The sequence below is a fragment of the Macaca fascicularis genome, chromosome 16 (assembly GCF_037993035.2).
Source record: "Macaca fascicularis isolate 582-1 chromosome 16, T2T-MFA8v1.1".
NCBI classification, from domain to species: Eukaryota; Metazoa; Chordata; class Mammalia; order Primates; family Cercopithecidae; genus Macaca; species Macaca fascicularis.
This window is the reverse complement of record NC_088390.1, coordinates 60,810,585-60,831,371: the sequence shown is the minus strand read 5'-3', so window position 1 is coordinate 60,831,371 and position 20,787 is coordinate 60,810,585. Positions and strand designations below refer to the sequence as shown.

Below are 20,787 nucleotides of genomic sequence, written 5' to 3'. Positions count from 1 at the left end.
TCCATGTTGCCCGGGCTGGTCTCAAACTCCTGGGCTCAAGTCATCCTCCCTCCCTGGCCTCCCAAAGTACTAGGATTACAGGCCTGAGCCACCGCACCCGGCCAACTTTTAACTTATATTTTTTCTCCAGTCCCATATGTATAGGTCTTATCTTTTATCCACTAGGTTAGAGATACCTCAAGAATAGGAACTGGTTCTTCCAATCCTTTTGTTTTCTCCTGTTTTTTTTTTTTTCTTCTTTTTTTATTCTTCTTCGTCTTTATTTTCATTGCTGAATCCTTTACCATATGGCAGTGACACATTTTGGAATCTCAACATGCCTAGGAAACATTACAGAAGGATATGGTTTAGCAAATCTCTCCAGAATCCAAGCTAACAGAATGGAGAGGCTCAACAGTGACCTCAGCCTCACCTCCAGCACTCGGCTCTCCTTCCTTGCTTTCTGTCCCCTCTCCCCACCACTTACCACTGAGCACATCTGCCCTCACTGCAGCCCCCATCCCTGCCTTCCCTGTGACCAGAGAGCCTCTGTTTTCTAACACACAACACCCACACACCCCAAAGGTGGCTAAACTCTGTTTTCAAAACTTCTCAGCAGTTTGACATGAGAAATAGGAGAGGGTGACCACAAGTATATTTTTTCAGTTAAGTGTGAGATAGGCCCTAATGATCACATGTGTATCAGAGATATACTTGCCAAGCAAAGGAAGAGAAACACACTTTAGGAAAGGGACAAAGACCATGATCTCTTCTCAAGAAAACTTTTCTCAAACTTTCTACATTTGAAGCTCTTTCACTTCAGTCTCAGTCAGCCAGGACTGGTGAGTTTGGGGAGTAGCCAGCTGGAGTCTGGGGAGCTATTTTCTCTATCTCTGTAGCTATTTAAAAAGCTGCCAAGGTGAGGGACCGAGTGTCCCCACTCTTTGCAGCACTTCCGTCCCCCTGGCTACCTAATATTCCTGGCAGAAAATAACAAGCAAAAGCAAAATAAGAGTTGGGAGTTGACTGTGTCTTAAGAGATCGTGAACTATAGCAGAAGCCCCAGGCTCCCATGGGCTGGTAGCTCCCTTGTCCCTCTAGCCCCATCCTAGCGTCCTGCTTCTTTCCCTCCTTTCTTGAGGGCTCCCCTCTGACATGCACAGTGGGCATACCTTACCATGTGGCCTTCACTGAACCACATCTCTGCCCCTCCCTTCTGCCTGCTGGCTTTATTTTAACCATCCAAACACGTTGCTGCCAACCAGCGTCCCCTGAGATAGCACAATGGGAAACCATTCTGCCAGACTTGGTCTTCTTGAGCAGCAGGCAGCTTAACTTTTCTCCCTTTCTGAGGTCTCTAGAAAATATTTACAAACTCTCTGCCTTGACAGTGTTCCCTTTGTAACCCTTTCTGTCACTTGTTCCAGGTGAGAAGCGCCACTGCTTTGATGTCAACTATAATTCGAGTTACATGTATGAGAAAGAGAGTGAGCTCATACAGACCCGCATGATGGACCAAGCCATCAATAATGCCATCAGCTATCTCGGCGCTGAAGCCCTGCGCCCCTTGGTCCAGACACCGCCCGCTCCCACCTCGGAGATGGTTCCAGTTATCAGCAGCATGTATCCCATAGCCCTCACCCGGGCTGAGATGCCAAACGGTGCCCCTCAGGAGCTGGAAAAGAAAAGCATCCACCTTCCAGAGAAGAGCGTGCCTTCTGAGAGAGGCCTCTCTCCCAACAATAGTGGCCACGACTCTACGGACACTGACAGCAACCATGAAGAACGCCAGAATCACATATATCAGCAAAATCACATGGTCCTGCCTCGGGCCCGCAATGGGATGCCACTTCTGAAGGAGGTTCCCCGCTCTTACGAACTCCTCAAGCCCCCGCCCGTCTGCCCAAGAGACTCCATCAAAGTGATCAACAAGGAAGGGGAGGTGATGGATGTGTATCGGTGTGACCACTGCCGCGTCCTCTTCCTGGACTATGTGATGTTCACAATTCACATGGGCTGCCACGGCTTCCGTGACCCTTTCGAGTGTAATATGTGTGGATATCGAAGCCATGATCGGTATGAGTTCTCGTCTCACATAGCCAGAGGAGAACACAGAGCCCTGCTGAAGTGATTATCTGGTCTCAGGGATTGCCCCTAAGTATTCAGCATCGTTTCTAAAAACCAATGACCTCGCCTAACAGATTGCTCTCAAAACATACTCAGTTCCAAACTTGTTTTCATACCATTTTTAGCTGTGTTCACACGGGTAGCCAGAGAAACACTGTCTTCCTTCAGAAATTATTCGCAGATCTAGCATATTATTACTTTTGTGAAACCTTTGTTTTCCCATCAAGGACTTGAATTTTATGGAATTTAAAAGCCAAAAAGGTATTTGGTAATCATTATCTTCTACAGCAATGGAATGAGTGGTCCTGGAGATGTGCTACATGAGACATTCTTTCTGAGATATATCAACCATATGTGGAAAAGCCTTTCGGTCATACGTGCAAATCCACAAAGAGGAAGAGCTGACCAGCTGACCTTGCTGGGAAGCTTCACCCTTCTGCACTTCACAGGCTGAAGGGTTATGATCTAATCTCCCTAATCCAAATGACAGTCTAAGAGTAAGTAAAAGAACAGCCATAAAATAAGTATCTGTTAGGAGTAACTGAAGACCCCATTCTCCAAGCATCAGATCCATTTCCTATCACAACATTGTTTTAAAATGTCATCTGATGGCACTTCTGCTTCTATCCTTTACCCTCCCATATCCAGTGAAAAGCTGAGCTGCTTTGGGCCAAACCAATTGTCTATAGGAGAAAATCTATGCCAGAAGAACTGATGGTTTTAAATATAGACCATCACCGAAACTCCAGAAATTTGTCCACTGTGGATGATGACATCGCTTTCCTTTGGTCAAGGTTGGCAGAGCAAGGTTATAAAGGGGGAAATGGTTTGGCAGCACTAACAGAAAACAACCAACCAAAAAACAGCTACCTAAAACTTCTTCAAAGAGTTCATGGAGAATTGGTGATGCAGACCCAAAACAAATTTGCCAATGATTTTTTTCCACACACACACACAAAAAATCCAAAAAGTATGGCTTAGCCTCCCCCTCCCCACAGGAGAGGAATTGGAGATAGATGCCACGTGTGTTTAGATTGGAGCTGAGCTCCGAGATGGGGTGAGGAGGTATACCTCTACTGGCATCACCAATTCTCCATGAACTCCATGATCATCTCCTTGATCAGACAGGCTTCGGCCCTTTTTTTCCCATTTATAATGGAATTGCTGTATTCCATGAAAATTCCTGAAAGTCTGATCACGGTTCTGCAGATGTATAAGTCATCCTTGTCACTCATAATGTGTACATACTATCAGGAGGAGTGCTGTTATCATTGTAAAATTAGCATTGGAATAGGAGGTCACAAAATCTGTTTGCTAATTAGCTATGTGACTTTGAGTAAATCATTTAACTTTTTTTTTTTTTTTTTTTTTTTTTGAGACAGGATCTCACTCTGTTACCCAGGCTGGAGTACAGTGGTGCAATCATGGCTCACTGCAGCCTCAACCTCCCCAGGCTCAGGTGATCCTCCCACCTCAGCCTCCTGAGTACTGGGAAAACAGGTGCACACCACCATGTCTGGCTAAATGTTGTTCTTTTTGTAGAGACAGGATCTCACTATGTTGCCCATGCTGGTCTTGAACTCCTGGGCTCAAGCAATCAGCCCACCTCAGCCTCCTAAAGTGCTGGGATTACAGGTGTGAACCACCACACCCGTCCTCATTTAACTCTTAAAACTCAGTTTCTGGCTGGGCTCGGTGGCTCACACCTGTAATCCCAACACTTTGGGAGACCGAGGCAGGCGCATCATTTGAGGTCAGGAGTTCGAGAGCAGCCTGGCCCACGTGGTGAAACCCTGCCTCTACTAAAAATACAAAAATTAGCTGGGCAGTAATGGCACATGCCTGTAATCCCAGCTACTCGGGAGGCTGACGCAGGAGAATCGCTTGAGCCTGGGAGGCGGAGGTTGCGGTGAGCAGAGATCGCACAACTGCACTCCAGCCTGGGCGACACAGTGAGACCATGTCTCAAACAAAACAAAACAAAACAAAACAAAACAAACAGAGACCAAAAAAACCTCAGTTTCTTCATCCATAAAATAGGAATTGGACTTAAACGTTCTCTTAGGTCCCTTCTAGCTTTAATTCTGATGTGATTATGCAGTAACCACAAGTTATTTTTTAAACCTCCTAATGTATGGATATTAAGCAGAGGAGTATTTATATGAATACACGTTTCACATTCCTTTGGTATGAAAATGGTGTGTTAAGTTTTTCCTTTAACTACTGAGTTGTGAATGTGAAGAAGGTGGTGGAGAGGAACAAAAAACAGAAAGGTATTTTGATCTTGCCCCAAAGCGTACACACAAATTGGCACATGCAGCTGTTTGCCAAAGCCTTTTTTTTTTTTTTTCCTTTTTAAGAAATTATGTTAGGGAAAATAAATTCTGCTTCCAGGGACAACTTCATGGAGCCTATTTACAAATTAAGAGTCAGCTTTGTGAACATTTCTACCAGAGCCAAGAATCCCAAATTCCTGGTAGATTAGCGTTTTATTTCTAAAGGGCTTATGCATTCGGCTCCAACTCAACTCATCTATGTGCTGCCAGTAATTAAAATGTTCCACCTCAGACTGCACAAATGGCTTATCCTTCTTTGTGGCATGGCGTCTGTCTCAGGAAAAAAGGTTTTATGAAATTCCATGGCAACAGTCCCAACATGTTTGAGACTTCAGCTAAAGGAATGGATGTATTTTGGTGTGTAGTCTTCAGTATATCACCGTATTTCCGTAATACTAGACTCCAAGCTATGCCAGATTGCTTATTCCCTTTGTGAAAGAGAAGTTGCTCATTATGTTCTTGAAATATCACACATCGTGTTGGTTCTTCAAGGGACAAGAGAAAGAGAATTTGGAAGCAGGGATTAGTAGAAGAGAAAACAAGGGAAAGGAAGCTTTTCCACTAGATTACTGTTCAAGTCTTTGCAGAGGAGACCAACTTTTTTTGTTTTGTTTTGAGACAGAGTCTCACTCTTATCCAGGCTGGAGTGCAGTGACACCATCTCGGCTCACTGCAACCTCTGCCTCCCAGGTTCAAGCAATTCTCCTGCCTCAGCATCCCAAGTAGCTAGGATTACAGGTGCCCACCACCATGTCCGGCTAATTTTTGTATTTTTAGTAGAGACGGAGTTTCACCATGTTGGCCAGGCCAGTCTCGAACTCCTGACCTCAGGTGATCTGCTCGCCTCGGCCTCCCAAAGTGCTGGGATTACAGGCGTGAGCCATCGTGCCCAGCCTGAGACCACCTTTTGCATCTCAAGATTGTGAAACCGAGGCCCATTCCACCAGCCTGGGGACTCTTTTTATAGATATGATCCTCCTTTTTCCTGTGACTAATTAATTTGCTGCATGATTTCTGTTCTTCTGAGTTTAGTTTTCTGAGTAAGGTGACCACTCACAAAGGCACTTTTTTTGTGGCATTCTGAGCCTAGATTGGGGCCCATCAATTCCAGAAAAAAATCTATGTGTGGAAACTCTGCATCCTTAAGCCTTGAAGTTGAACCAGATATGCAGTGGTTATCATCACACAGATAAACGCTTCCTTCTGTACATACCCCTTATGCTGTACTAATTAACCAACCCCTTGCCGGGGCTGGGGGAGTGAGGGTGAAGGAGAATCTTAGCAGAAGGGCAGAGTCAGGAATTGCATCTGCCACTGCTGGGCACTGAAGCCCTGGACCAGCTTCAGGCAGTACCTGTACTTTCTCATGCAGACTCCCGCTGAACACAAGCCTTGTAGGCCCCTCTCCTTCATTTCCCACCAGCCTCTTATCAGGCAGGCCTTCCACCATACACCCAGGAGGCCATGGTCTGAGGAACAACCAAACCCATGCAAAGGGCCAGGCGTGGTGGCTCACGCCTGTTAATCCCAGCACTTTGGGAGGCTGAGGCAGGCAGATCACCTGAGGTTGAGAGTTCGAGACCAGCCTTACCAACATGGAGAAACCCCATCTCTACTAAAAATACAAAATTAGCCAGGTGTGGTGGCGCATGCCTGTAATCCTAGCTACTCGGGAGGTTGAGGCAGGAGAATCGCTTGAACTGGGGAGGTGGAGGTTGCAGTGAGTCAAGATGGCACCACTGCACTCCAGCCTGGGCAACAAGAGTGAAACTCTGTCTAAAACAAAAACAAACAAACAAAAACCCATGCAAACTTTCCTTGCAGCCAACGTGACAGAACTGGGCTGACGGTGGAAAAGAAACAGAACCAGTGCTCCAAGAGTTTTTAAATCTATTTTTATATTTTGTGTATATATATATTCTTAGAGGACCAGGGTCTCACTATGTTGCCTAGGCCAGACTCAAACTCCTGTGCTCAAGCAATCCTCCTGCCTCAGCCTCCCAAGTAGCTGGGATTACAGGCATGCACAAACAGTGCCCAGCTCTCCAAATGTTTTCTGCCACTACCTGAAGTGTTGCATCGGTACTTCCTACGGAGAGACAACTAAATAGAAATGTCTCTCCCGTGAGTCCCCACCACGACCACCAGAAAAAAAAAAAAAAAAAAAGAAAAATGAACTCATCAGTCTTTAGTTTCCTCAAGTTATTCTCCCAAAAAGACATTCGCCCTGGCACAGATAAGCCAGCTAATCTTTTTTTTTTTTTTTTTGAGACAGAGTCTCGCTCTGTCATCCAGGCTGGAGTGCAGTGGCGCGATCTCGGCTCACTGCAAGCTCCGCCTCCCGGGTTCACGCCATTCTCCTGCCTCAGCCTCCCGAGTAGCTGGGACTACAGGCACCCGCCACCACGCCCAGCTAATTTTTTTGTATATTTAGTAGAGACGGGGTTTCACCGTGTTAGCCAGATGGTCTCGATCTCCTGACTTTGTGATCCACCCGTCTTGGCCTCCCACAGTGCTGGGATTACAGGCGGGAGCCCCCGCGCCCAGCCTAGCCAGCTAATCTTATGCTTTGTGACCCATTCTGAGCTGTTCCTGACACAGCTTCTGACTTTGTCAGTGACCAAATTTCTCACCTTTTAAATGCAGTGCTTAACATTTTGTGAGGCCCATACTCAAAATGGTCCAGATATAAAATGGCCTCAGATTTTGACCTCCTAGGCTCAAACAATCCTCCCACCTCAGCCTCCCAAGTAGCTGGGACTATAGGCACACCACCATGCACAGCTAATTTTTTTGTGTTTTTTTTTTTTTTTTTTTTTTTTGGAGAGATGGCTTTCGCCATACTGCCCAGGCTAGTCTCAAAATCCTGGGCTCAAGCAATCTGCCCACCTCAGCCTCCCAAAGTACTGGGATTACAGGCAAGAGCCACTGCGCCCAGCCACAACCTCAGATTTCTTCGGCAAACAGAAATGTTTAAAAACACAAAACCTTGCTCAATTGAAACACTGTGTTACTATCAAATCTCATATCCACATAAAGTTTTTCTTTTTGGCTTTGTTTTGTGGGAAACAGATAGAACATAAAGTTTTTCCAGGTAGCATCTGTATCACTAGTACTCTCCTATTTCCTGCCCCACCCCCACCTCCCCAACCCTTACTGAACGTGAGGTTTAGAATGTTTTAAGGAGGGCCGGGTGCGGTGGCTCACGCCTGTAATCCCAGCACTTTGGGAGGCCAAAGCAGGCGGATCACCTGAGTTTGGGAGTTCGAGACCAGCCTGACCAACATGGAGAAACCCCGTCTCTACTAAAAAATACAAAATTAGCCGGGCGTGGTGGTGCATGCCTGTAATCCCAGCTACTTAGGAGGCTGAGGCAGGAGAATCACTTGAACCCGGGAGGCAGAGGTTGTGGTGAGCCGAGATTGCACCATTGCACTCCAGCCTGGGTGACAGAGCGAGACTCCATCTCGGAAAAAAAATACAAAAATTAGCTGGGTGTGGTGGTGCACACCTGTAATCCCAGCTACTCGGGAGGCTGAGGCAGGAGAATTGCTTGAACCTGGGAGGCACAGGTTGCAGTGAGACGAGATTGCACCATTGCACTCCAGCCTGGACAACAGAGTGAGACTCCATCTCAAAAAAAAAAAAAAAAAAAAAAAGCAGTACTGTTACATATAATCCCAAGTGATAAGACCACAATGGAAATGTTTCTTTTAAGCCCTCACTTTAAAGTGTACCCCACTGAGAGGAGGTATGTTGGACTCTAGCAGAGGTTTGGAAACTCTGGGACACTCAAGATTTGTGAAAGAGCTTGACTATCTGAGGACTCAAAGACTCAGCTTTGGGACTTGTGAGCTCAAGAAAAGAAAAAGGAGCGGTGAAACTTTGTCCTAAAAGTTAGCACCAGGAACAGAAGAAAAAAAAAGCGATATATAGCGATACCTCATCTTTTAGAGAATTGGAAGCTATTTTTGTGTTCACACAGAAAGTATGTTCAAAAAACCTCTATATCCAGAGTTCAGACAAGGAGAATGATTTGAGATATAAGTGCCAATAAAGGAGGACAATTTTGATCTGAAACCAGCAGCGGGACCTGGGCCACCTCAGGAAAAGGACTGTTCTCCAAGGCAGCACAACTGAGTGGTTCTGAGAATGAGCCCAGGGTTCGGGACTCCTGACCCTTTAGGACCATGGACACAGAAGAGCCTGAAGGAGAGTTGTGGGCTTAAAACTTCTGAGGTTTATAAAGTAACACAAGACTGTGCCTCTCCCTTGCTCCAGCTGTAGATAGTCTTTGCCCCACCATGGTCATGAAGATACACAGGTTTTTGCACTTTGAATAAATTGGACACAAGTTTCCTCTTTTTTTTTTCCTTTTGAGACGAAGTCTCGCTCTGTTTCCCCAGGCTGAGTGCAGTGGTGCAATCATGGCTCACTTGCAGCCTCAACCTCTTGGGCTCAAGCAACAAGCAGAGCGATCCTCCCGTCTCAGCCTCCCAACTAGCTGAGACTACAGGCATGGGCCACCACACCCAGCTAATTTTTGGACTTTTTGTAGAGACAGAGTCTCACCATGTTGCCCAGGCTGGTCCTGAACTCCTGGGCTCAAGTAATCTGCCCACCTCAGCCTCCCAAAGTGTTGGGGTTACAGGCGTGAGGCACCGCGGCCGGCCTGAATTTCTTCTTAATACTGTATCACAATAGTGGGCTGTCTTATGTGTGGATATCGATTGAGCTATTTGAAATAGGAATGTTGATGGGTGTATTAAATTTTTGTAAGGATATAACAATATCTACCTTCCAAGGATGTTGTGAGGTTTTCCATAATTTTGTATATGAGCTAATGTTACCATTGAGGGGTGGTGTGGATTATGTTGGATGGTTGTACATTTTCAGTGGAAAATGTACTGTGTCATAAATGTAAAGACATGAACAATATCCCAAGACCATACTAGATCATAATAGTAATTCCTTTACAAATGAATTATGGAGGTAACTGATCTCTAACACAGTTTCCTTCATGTTGTTTTAATGCACAAGGGCAGAGGATCTACTGACCCTTGGAACCAACCTAAGCTAACTACGTGCTGTAGACACTTCATGGTGTCGCACCCAGGAAAGTCAAAGCGCTTTGCTCCCTCACTGTCTATGAGTCCTCAACCATTAGTACCCCACCCCCTGCCACTTCATGAGTTTCTTCAAATGCTTCTCACTGTTCATCTCTCCATGGACCCTACTCCAGAAAGCCTGGAGACGAGACCCAAGATGCCACCCAGCTTCCCCAAGCCCTTGCCACACATCTGTGAGTCTATCTCACGCTCTGTAACTGCTGCTTTGCTTCTTCCTCCCTTGAAAAGACTGAGAACACACATTTTAACATGTTAGGAAAATGGCGCAGCCTTAAAAATGACTGATCCCACCACCAGTGACTCATGTACACTCCAGGCTAGCAGACAAGGCCCTTTTCGGTGGGCCTGCTTCTGTGGGTTCACAGAAACCAAATTACTGTGGGTTGCAAAGAATTAGCAGGTCATTTACAAAGCAGACATCCCTTCACCCAGACTGTGGTTTTGCATGCTCAGGTTCTCAGTCTATGAGCTTTGGTGCAGGATCATTTTGGCTTCTGGAAAAAACATAGCTTATTTTAAATTTCTGGTTGCCAAAGCCACCACACATGTGGTCTGTGGATGACCATTGTCTGCAGAATGACGAGGAAGGAACAGAATGTGGTTTGGGGCTCAGGGTGGCCTTCCCACTGGGAGGGAAGGCGGGAGGGAACCCTTGCCCTGGGTTTTGACACAGCCTGTGCTCACAGCCTCTCCTCTCATCTGCATTTCTCAGAAATGCCCTCCCTGCCCAGTGGTGACTTTCCCTCGTCACTCCTATGGAGTTCTACCCAGAGCCCAGCCATGTGTGGCACTGTGAAGTCTACTCCTCTGTAAAGACGGTTTAAAGAAAGTCAGCTTCTGAAATGTAGCAATGCTAGCCCTTGCCAGAATCCTGTAAGAAGTAGCCCTGCTGATAGTTTTCTAGGTTTATCATGTTTGATTTTTACACTGAAAAATAAAAAAATCCTGGTATGTTTGAAATTAGTCCTTGTGCATCCTTATCATTTGTAGCTGCTAGTGTCAGGATGTAGAAGGGTTTCATCCCACCCCAAGGAATACTTTCTTAATTTCGCCCCTATATTTCTTAAAGTCCAGTTATCAAGAAAAATGAATTATCACTGAAATCAAGGTTCTCACCTGACGCCTTGCTGAGCCTACCACTGTGATCCTGCTGCTGGCCCCTGTACTCACATGATAGGGTTCCTGGTTCCACTGGTCCTTAGTTCACTAAGGAAACTGGAGGAGGTTGGGGACCTGGACTTAGCACGATCAGCACATTCAGCACAGTGCACCCCTATTCCAAGTCACTGCTCTGCCTTCCTCCCTCAACAGAGGTTCTTCTTAAAATATAGTCAAGTTCTGACTTTTTCATGTGTCGGGGCTCATTGACATCCACATTGGGAAACTGGAGTTGCAGTCCTTAAACTCCACCATATTTAACTAGTTTTTAGATACTTGGAGACCCAAACCGAAGGTGTTAGGGGGAAAAGTCCTAAGAGAATGGCATAGGGATGGGGCTGCTTTCTGCCCATCGTGATTGTGTTCTCTCTTAGAAAACATTAGAGAAGGTAGAGAGAGAGTCTGGCCTTTGCTCAGCCTCATCTAAAGCACCCTCCATTTTCCCTCTTCTGTGGAAGAGGCATGAAGAAGATGGTCTGAAGTTTTAAGACTAACAAATGTGGGGCCAGGCTGGCACCAGCGTCCTCTGGCTCCAAGTTCAGCACCATCTCCCTCCCATCAGTACCCCAAAATGTCCGAACTGGTTGAGGGTCTCCTACTGGAGTCTTGCTCAAGCTGAGGAGGAGAAAGGAATGGCATGGCACCCTGCCTTTGCATTTTAGCACTGAATACATTCAAAAACGGCCCCTCAGTAGCTGGTTTTCAGCCCTGGAGAGAAGATTATATGGCCTTCTCCATCCTCAATCCCTTCCCAAAGCAGAAGCAGCTCAGGCAGAAGAGAGGGAGACAGGGAGACCCTGACCCCCTTTGCCAGCAAACAGTGACTGGAGACTCAAGCCGGCGTTGGGGTTGAATGGACTCCCGGGCTGAGAAGAGTTTTCCTTCCTGATTCTTGGTAGGTAATTCGATGCCCTAGAGGGTGGTGGACCTGGCAGTGGAGGCCACCCCACACCTGCACCCTCCTCCCCCTCCTCCATCACTCAAAACCCAGGAACATTCACTTAGGCTGCTGTGCCCAAACCTCCACCTGCAGGCAACTGCCACCCGAGGGCAGGCAGGGGGAAAGGACCTAGCTCCTTGCCCTCATATCCTGTCCCTCAGAATCCAGGGTCTGAGGAAGAGTGGAGGTGACAGCTCCAGGAAGACCAGAAACACTGGCCCAAGGGATGGTGGAGGGGTGCATTCGGCCCAGGCCACAGTTTGGGCTGTGGAGCATTCCCGGATCAGACGGTTGTTTGCATAAAAGCCAAAAGCCACTGCACCTGGGGTGGGGAGGCCCTCTGGGGAGGTGCTCCCTGGCTTGGGGGAGAGGGGGGAAGGAAGGTGTCATGGAAAGTCCCTGAAGGACACGGGGTGTTGAATTTGCTGTGGTTTTGTTTTTAACTCTGTCTTGACCTGTGAAGTAGGCAGCTGCCTCCCTTCCCCCCAAATAACAGACCTTCCCCCAGAATAACACACACATACCCAAGGAAAGGGCTGCAGTGGAAAGGCCTGCGGGTGATGGCAGCTGCCCCCCTTCCCCAGGAGTGAGGGGGCAGGAAGCCCCAGAACAGCTTTTCCCATCACCTTGCCTCTCCACCCCAGTCCCCTGGCCCCCTGGCCCAGAAGAGCTGCCTAGGCAAATAAACCACAGCACTGGGGGTGGTGGTGGATGGGAACTAGGGGGGCGATGCCACCTCCTCCCCCAGGCTTGTCCTTCCACCGCCCAATCCCCATCCCACCCCCACTGGAATTGCATTCTCAGTGTCTCCCTGAGAATGTCTCACTCACAGACCTCAGCTGCCCCGCTAGACTCCTGGGGAGCTGTGTGTCTCTTTGCTTGTGAGTGTCTGTCTCCATCTGCGCCTGTCTCTCTCTCTGCATGTCTGTCTGTGTTTGTGTCTGTCTGCCTGTGTGTCTGTGTGTGCGTGCACATGTCTCGTGTGTGTGTGTGTGTGTGTGTTTGTGTGTGTTGGGGAAAAGCAGGCAGAGTTAGTGAATCCAGCAAAGCTCTGAAGTCCCAAGCAAAAGACAGTCGCAGACTCCCGCGAGTATTTGGAGTCCTGGTTCCAATCCCAGCGCTCTCCCTCTCGGCATGAGCCCAGACACTTGACTTTCCCTTCTGGGCGTTGATTTTCCCCAGAGTCAGGGATCTCTGAAGGGCCTTCCAGCTGGTACTCCTAAGACTGGCCTCAACCTCACTGAACCAGCCGGGCTCTAGGTCTTCCCTCTCCCTCCTCTCCTCACTGGGCGCTGGAGCTAGAGTAACAGTGGCCCGGCCCGTGACTCTCTCTCTCTCGAGGCCATTTTCCTAACTGCTCTATCAAATTCCAATCCTGGGCCCCAGGGGTAGGGGACAGGGTCCCCTCACCTGTGGAATGGTAGGAGGCTCGGAATATGCGCGCTGAGGCTGGGTCTGAACCCTTGGTCCCTGCCCTTTCTCAGGTTCTCCTCTTAATTCTGCGTGGACCCAGACCCCAGATTCCCGGCTGGGGTGCCTGGGAGAGGAAAGCGAGGCTGGCGGAGAGGGGGCAGGGGTGCGGCGCGCGGTGGGAGTGAGGGGGGTGTGAGGGGAGGGGCAGCTGCACTTCTGAGAAACAGCTCGGCGTCTCAGCAGCCGGCAGCCTAACCCCCTGCCTGCGGCTTCACAGCTCCCTCCTACCGCCGCCCACGCCGCTCGGGGCCTCTCCGGGGGTCGGCAGCCCCGGCGGAGGCGGTGGCTGCTGGGGAAGAGCGGCAGCTCGGGGGACAGCAAAGTGGAACCCATGGGGGGTGGGAGTGGACATGGAAGAAAGTGTGGGTCGCGTGACACCCCGGGAGTAAAAGGCCTCCCCTCATCGGGGTCCCGAGCGCCGGATCTCGGCATGCCCGCGTGTCCCCCCGCCGCCGCCCCCACGCTGTCCCATCGCAGCCCGAGGGGGATCCAGAAGTGAAACTGCCCGGGTCACAGCCCAGCGCCGCTACTGCACCCCGCCCCGCCCTTCCGGGCACTGCCGTGGCGCAGGATCTCCCGGCGCTCGGGCGCCTGCGGGGAGGAAATGGGGGAGGGGCAGGGGAAGTGCCCCGCGGGCATCTGCAGCGCGCGGCTGCTCTCCTCGGGGGTGCCCGCGCGTAACCGGGGTGGGAACCTGGAGAGACCCAAGCCCGGGAGGCCAGGCTGCGGCGCCCGCACTTCCCGCGACGGCCGCTGGGTGTCACTGCAGCCGCGCGGCTGACCCGGCTCGGCGCCTGCGGGAGTGGGAGACGCTGGGACGCCGGGACTAGGCCGCCGCGCCGCACGCCAGTCTCGCCTGCCCGCGCCTGGAGGCCCCGCGACGCTGGGATGCGGCGCCCACACCTCCCTCCACCCGCCTGGCCAAGGGAGCACCCCCCGCGCCGCCCACCTACTCGCAGCGAGGCCCGGACTAAGCAGAGTTCCGCAGCGACCGGCTCGTTGCTGCGGCGCCACGCAAGCCACGAGACCGATGGCGCGTTCCCCCCGACCTCGCGGGGCCCAGTTCAAAGAGCCGCGAGCCCGACGCGCGCCCCCTGGCGAAGCCAGCGGCCTTGCCTCCGCAGAGACACGAGGGGCCGCCACGACCGCGGGTAGCTTGGTGAGGCCTGGCGCCTGTCGGCCCCGGCACGCGCGTGCGACCCGGGTGGTGGCGGAAGGGCGGGCAGCGGGGCAGATCGCCTCCGGCACAGGCCCAGAGCGGCTGAGAGACTGGTCCCCCATGCATCCTCCCCTACCCCAGCCTGCCCTGACAATCCAGCCTTACCCAGTCACCCACTGGCCCCAACACTAAGCTCCTTCAGTAGACGTGTGGGGCAGGGTGCCTTAGCCTGGGAGGAAGGAACCCAAAGATGGGGAATCTGTGTCGGGACTGACAGGTGGAAGAGAGCCAGGGTGGGCCAAGGCCGGGCAAAGAGATTCCCTGGATGGATGGGTGCGGTGACTCAGGCCTGTAATCCCAGCGCTTTGGGAGGCCAAGGCGGGGGGATCACTTGAGGTCAGGAGTTTGAGATCAGCCTGGCCAACATGGCAAAACACCGTCTACTAAAAATACAACAATTAGCTGGGCGTGGTGGCGCACGCCTGTAATCCCAAGCTACTCGGGAGGCTGAGGGAGGAGAATCGCTTGAACCCAGGGGGCAGAGGTTGCAGTGAGCTGAGATCAGCCAGTGCACTCCAGCCTGGGCGACAGAGTAAGACTTTAAAAAAAAAAAAAAAGAGAGAGAGATCCCTGGAATCTTTGGGGAGATTGGGGCAGTGCCAGTAGGAATGCCCTGGAGGACAGGACTCAGGGCACGGGAGTTGGGCAGGGGAATGCGGATGACAGTGCCTGTTGGTCACAGCTGCGTGAGGGTGCGGGTGGCTTACAGCTTCCCCTCCAACTCCAAGGTCAGAGGGCCCAGTTCCACTACCCAGACCCTAAGGAGATCCACGTGGTTGTCCTGAGGGGGTGGTTTCTGCCTTCCATTCTCCCTCAGTCTGCCCCAAACCACCCTAAGATAAACCTAATCCAAGTAAGAACAAAGTTCTTACGACAGAAACACAGCTCCAGTCCGGGTGCGGTGGCTCCCACCTGTAATCCAGCACTTTGGGAGGCTGAGGTGGGCAGATCACCTGAGGTTGGGAGTTCCAGAGACGAGCTTGACCAACATGGATAAACCCCGGCTCTACTAAAAATACAAAATTAGCTGGGCGTGGTGGTTCATGTCTGTAATCCCAGCTACTCGGGAGGCTGAGGCAGGAGAACTGCTTGAACCCAGGAGGCAGAGGTTGCAGTAAACCAAGATCACACCATTGCACTCCAACCTGGGCAACGGAGCGAAACTCCGTCTCAAAAAACGCAAAAACAAAAAAAGCGAAACAAACAACAACAACAACAAAAACGCAGCGCCAGCTAAACAGCCCCCCAGGTGCCCATCATAGAAAAACTTGCCCCTTCCTTGGGGTAGATGCAGCCCTGTGAGAGGGTGTCAGATGACATCATAACTCAACCCACATGGGATTGAATTTCAGGCCTCATCCCCATTTCCCAACACCGCCCCTTCCTGTATGGAGAGCCTCGGGAACCCTTGCGGAGCAGCCTCAGCGCTCTCCCCCCGAAACCCCAGGATGGCCCACACCCCCAGGCTCTGCAGTCCAGTCTGCAACATCCAACTAACTCCCCCAGGATCCAACTTCTTTTCTGTCTCCCCCAGCTCAACTGAGAGCTCAGAGTCCTAATTGCCACTGCATACTCCCCCTCAAGCCCCAAAGCTGAAGTTCTGCCAACAGCACAGGACAGGAAAGCAGTCTCTGCAGACCCCCACCACTGAGCGAGTTGGACCAAGCCCTGACCTCTCTGGGCCCTCTTTCTGTCTGTTGCACCAGATCAGTACTTCACTGGTTCAAGCCTTTTTCCTGAATATACCATAAGGCTCAAGTTCCAGATAGAAAGGCAGTGCATCCCCCATCACCACCCCAACCTGCCCCTCACGCCCCTGCCAGAACCCTTGGGTCTGGGAAGCAGTTCGAAAACTGCTTATTGGATAGTTTGGAAAAAGAATCCTTCCAAGTGGCTTTGGGCTCCCCTCTCTGTGTCCTGTCCTTCCTCTTTTCGTCCCTCATCAGGGTGCCTGGCACTGGGGCCCAAGGAAGGAGCCAGACAGGGTCCCTGACCTGATGTTGAACCCTCGGGCCTGTCCACCACCCGTGAACTTGGATGTTGCAGAACTGGCCAGGGCTTTGTCTGGATGCCCCGCCCATGGAGGTGAGCTCCCCTAGAATCATGCCCATCCCCATCCCAAAGTCCAGAGCGTTGGCAGCAGTCCTCCCTCCCCTCCACACTTGAGCAGGCAGGGAGGCCAACACTGTAGCCACACCCTCCACAGAACCCCTACCCTAAAGGCCCATAGTGCTGCCAAGGATGGCGGTGTGCCCTGGCACCGGCTCCCACCAGCCACGCTGGCCCCGGGAAGCCAGAATGTGTAATGCATGGCAGGCAGCACTTCGTGTCAACGCCCCAGATGTGGGCTCTGTCAGCCTCTGTCAGTACTGGGTCCTCCTCTGCATGGAAAGATGATGAGGAATTTCCCCTTTGCCCTCAAGATTTTTTCTGAAATGGTTTTAATAAGTACATATAATTTTACAATGAAACCCAATAAATCAATTTTGAAAAGACAGTATCTGAGGTCCCAGCCCCCTTCCTCTCCCCCAGAGAAGCCCCTGCTTCCCCTCTCACCAGCCTGGATTTTCTCAGAACCACAGGCTTCCCCGATCTAGCCCTGTAGCTGTCCTTGGCAGTCCTTTCTGCTGTCTGACCAATGTAGGTCATGCTGCAGTCTCTGAGGTAGAGCAGCAGCCTTCCCACATCCTCAGAGCTGGGGGATCTTACCCGGGGGTCCCACTGTGAGCTGGCCCTGAGAGGGTCCCTGTCCCCCCAAACTCTTAGCAGCTATATCTCCAAAAAGCCAGAAATCTTAGACACTCACCAAGAATGGGCTGCTGCTGGTCTCAGGTAACCCGATCAGGGCCAAGTGCTGCCCCCTCTAAGGGCTCCCAGCAGCCTAGTCCCTCACAGTGGCCAGCACTGAGAAGGGAGGGGGCAGAGAACAAAGGCTAGAGCAGAGCAGGGCTGCATTTCACCACCTGCCACTGGGCTGAGTCTGGCCTCTGTCCCGAACTCCCTCTGTGACGCCAGGTGAGTCCCTGTCTTTGTCTGAACCTCAGTTTCCAATTTGTAAAGTGGGAAGGACATCTGTCTCACAGTCTCCAATTAGCCGATTAACAGAGAGGCTTTATCCCTGCCCAGTGCCTCAGGCTGTGAAGGGACACTGGGTCCTCTTTTTGTGCAGTCTAAACCCCTGGACATGCTGAAGAGGCGACTCACCTTGACCCCTTTCTCTCACTCCAGCCTGGAACCCTGGCACCCACACCTCAGAGGTGGCCCTGGGCACCCATGGCCAGCCACAGAGCTGACACCACCCTGTTCAGTGCTCGAGCCGCAGCCTGTGGTGGGGATGGCTCTGGGAACCGTGGCGGGTGGCAGGCAGCAAGTTGCACTGGGTCCTGCCTCCAGACCTGCTAAAAAGAAGCAGAATCTGCCACGCTTCCTGCCGTTGGGCTGCAGTAAGTTCTTCCAGCAGATTCCTAGGAGGTCCCAGGCCGGGGTGTGCATGAGACCTCTCTGCCCACCTCTGTCTGCCAGGCCTGGTCCCAGCTTCCCAGCCTGGGGTTAGCCAAGGATGGGGGTGCCTTGGTCAGGAGTGGCTGCCAGGGCTGCCAAGCCCCGCTCAGGGGTTCACTGTAGAGGCTGCACAGTCTCAAGGTCAGCTCAGGACAACCCTCCAGGCCAGAGACCATGGCTGCAGGACAGGGAGGGGCTCTCTCAGGGAGGACCCCCGTAGGCCACTATTGCTGTCACTGTGGCTGAGGAATGCCACCTGGACGTCAGCCAGACAGGGGAAGCAGAACATGCCCAGACCTGGTCCTCAGACCTGGATTGGAATCTTGGCTCTCCCACTGTGATCTGGGGCCAGGCTGCCCCCCGGGCCATCAGTGTCCTCACCTACAAAACGGCGTCTCACCACCTCCTGTCCAGGCAGTCCCAAAGATTTGAGGAGGGGCTCTCCATGAAAACATATCAGTATCTAATAGAATATCCAAGCATATACAAAGGTGGAGAGGATAATTTAACAAATCCCCACATACCTAGTACCTGTCACCAAGCTTCAACCAATATCAACAGCCAGTGTCAACTCATGGCCATACCATGACTATGCCCACACCCTCTCCTTTAACCTCTGGATTTTATGTTTTTATTTTTATTTTTTGAGACAAGGTCATGTTCTGTGGCCCAAGCTGGAGTGCAGTGATGTAATCATGGTTCACACCAGCCTCGACCTCCTGGGCTCAAACCATCCTCCCACCCCAGCCTCCCAGGTAGCTGGGACCACAGATGCATGTCACCACACCTGGCTAATTTTTTTATTTTTTATTTTTGTAGACAGAGGGCCTCACTGTGTTGCCCAGGCTGGTCTCAAACTCCTCCCACCTCAGCATCCCAAAGTGCTGGGATTACAGGCATGATCCACTGTGTCTGGCCACCTCTGGGTTATTTTAAAAACAAAGCTTCAGCATTACTCAGTGTACCCAGGTAATAAACCTGCACATGTACTCCCTGAATCTAAAATAAAAGTTGAAAAAGAAAAAAGAAAAAGAATAAAAACAAAGCTGAGACATCATATGATCTCACCTTTAAGTACTTCGTAATGAATTTCTGAAAGATAAAGGCTTAGAAAAACCATAACTGCAATACCATTATTACACTTTAAAAAGTTAGCCATAATCCCTCAGTATCATCAAATGTCTGATCAGAATTCAAATTTCCCCCAGTTGCTCATAAATGCTTTTTACAGTCAGTCTGGATTTGAATCAAAGGTCAACACATCATTTGGTTGATAAATGTCTAAATTTCTTGAAATCTAGAGATTGCCCATCTTTTCTTGTAATTTTGTTGCTGTTGAAGAAGAAACTGGGTTGTCTGTTCTGTAGAATTTCCCAATCTGGATATTTGTCATTGTTTCCCTTGTATTTCCTGTAAACTAGTTGTTGAATCCAAGGAATCAGATTCAAGTTTGGTGTTTTGACAAAAACAATGACTAGTTGGGGTTCACATGTCTGCAGGAGGGTCTGTCTCCTGAGTTGAGCAGCAAGTTCAGGTGCAGTGAATCTGATACATTTATTAACGAGCTCCCATCAGGTAAAAGCTCAAACTAAAAAACTCTTAGACAAGGCTGGGCACGGTGGCTTGTGTCTGTAATCCCAGCACTTTGTGAGGACAAGGTGGGTGGATCACTTGAGGTCAGGAGTTCAAGGCCAGCCTGGCCAATATGGTGAAACCCCGTCTCTACCACAAATACAAAAAATTAGCCAGGCATGGTGGCAAGCGCCTGTAATCCCAGTTACTTGGGAGGATGAGGCAGGAGAATTGCTTGAACCCAGGAGGTGGAGGTTGTAGTGAGCTGAGACCGTGCCACTGCATTCTAGCTTGTGCAGTAAAGTGAGACTCCATCTCAAAAAACAAAATAAAAAAACCTCTTAGACAAAAACATAGACTGGTGTGAGCAGTGGGCAGAGGCCAGAGATCTGTCTCACAGTCTCCAATGAGCTGATTGACAGAGAGGCTAACAATAGAATATTATCTAGGCTTAATTGGAGGCACAGGAGAGTGGTGGATTTATTTATTTATTTACTTACTTACTTACTTACTTACTTTTGAGACTGAGTCTTGCTCTTGTTGTCCAGGCTGGAGTGCAGTGGCATGATCTCGGCTCACTGCAACCTCCGCCTCCTGGGTTCAAGCGGTTCTCCTGCCTCAGCCTCCCTAGTAGCTGGGATTACAGGCGCCCGCCACCATGCCCCAGCTAATTTGTGTATTTTTAGTAGAGATGGGGTTTTGCCATGTTGGCCAGGCTGGTCTCGAATTCCTGACCTCAGCCTCCCAAAGTGCTGGGATCCGCCTGCCTCAGCCTCCCAAAGTGCTGGGATCACAGCTGTGAGCCACCGCGCCCGGCCAGGAGTGGTGGATTTAGATTTGGGAAAGATCGCTCTGGGTGCTGAAGGATGTGTTGGAGAGCGAAGCCAGATGCAGAGGGCTGAATGCTAGCAGGTTCCATTTATATGGCTTTCTGGAAGGGGCAGAACTAGGACAGAAAGGTTTCAGGTTGGGGAGGAGGGAGCAGGGTTGGTAGTAGGGGACACAGGGACTTGTGGGGGGCAATGGGGCCGTTCTGTGTCTTGGTGGTGGGGCTGGATGCATAACTGTGTACATGCTGGGGCCAACTGTCCCACCAGCTAGTCCAGGACCAGCGGAGGACAAGCATGCTGTTGGACTCATCTGCAACTCCCAGGCCCTGTTAGTTACCCCTCGAGGCTTAGACTGTCAGGAAATCTCTCTGGGATGATGGTCTCTTGTCCATTCACTTAGCAATGACTGGGCGCCCACTATGTGTCAGGCTGCATGGTGGGCACTGGAGACTCTCAGATAACCATGACCACTCCTGCCCTTGAGGAACACCCAGGCAGGCAGGGACATGGCCTCGATCCATTT

The 20,787-nt window shown here is 50.7% G+C and overlaps 1 protein-coding gene across 2 annotated transcripts in view; it reads left to right on the top strand.

Annotated features, from left to right (window-relative positions):
* Positions 1 to 4,302, top strand: part of IKZF3 (IKAROS family zinc finger 3) — a 96,477-nt gene extending 92,175 nt beyond the window's left edge. For both annotated transcript variants that reach the window (XM_005584044.5, XM_065531504.2), the window contains one exon: positions 1,407 to 4,302. In XM_005584044.5, the coding sequence (XP_005584101.1) occupies positions 1,407 to 2,110 (704 nt within the window). In that variant the 3' untranslated portion in view covers positions 2,111 to 4,302. The remainder of the gene's footprint in view (positions 1 to 1,406) is intronic.
* The last annotated feature ends 16,485 nt before the right edge of the window (positions 4,303 to 20,787 follow it).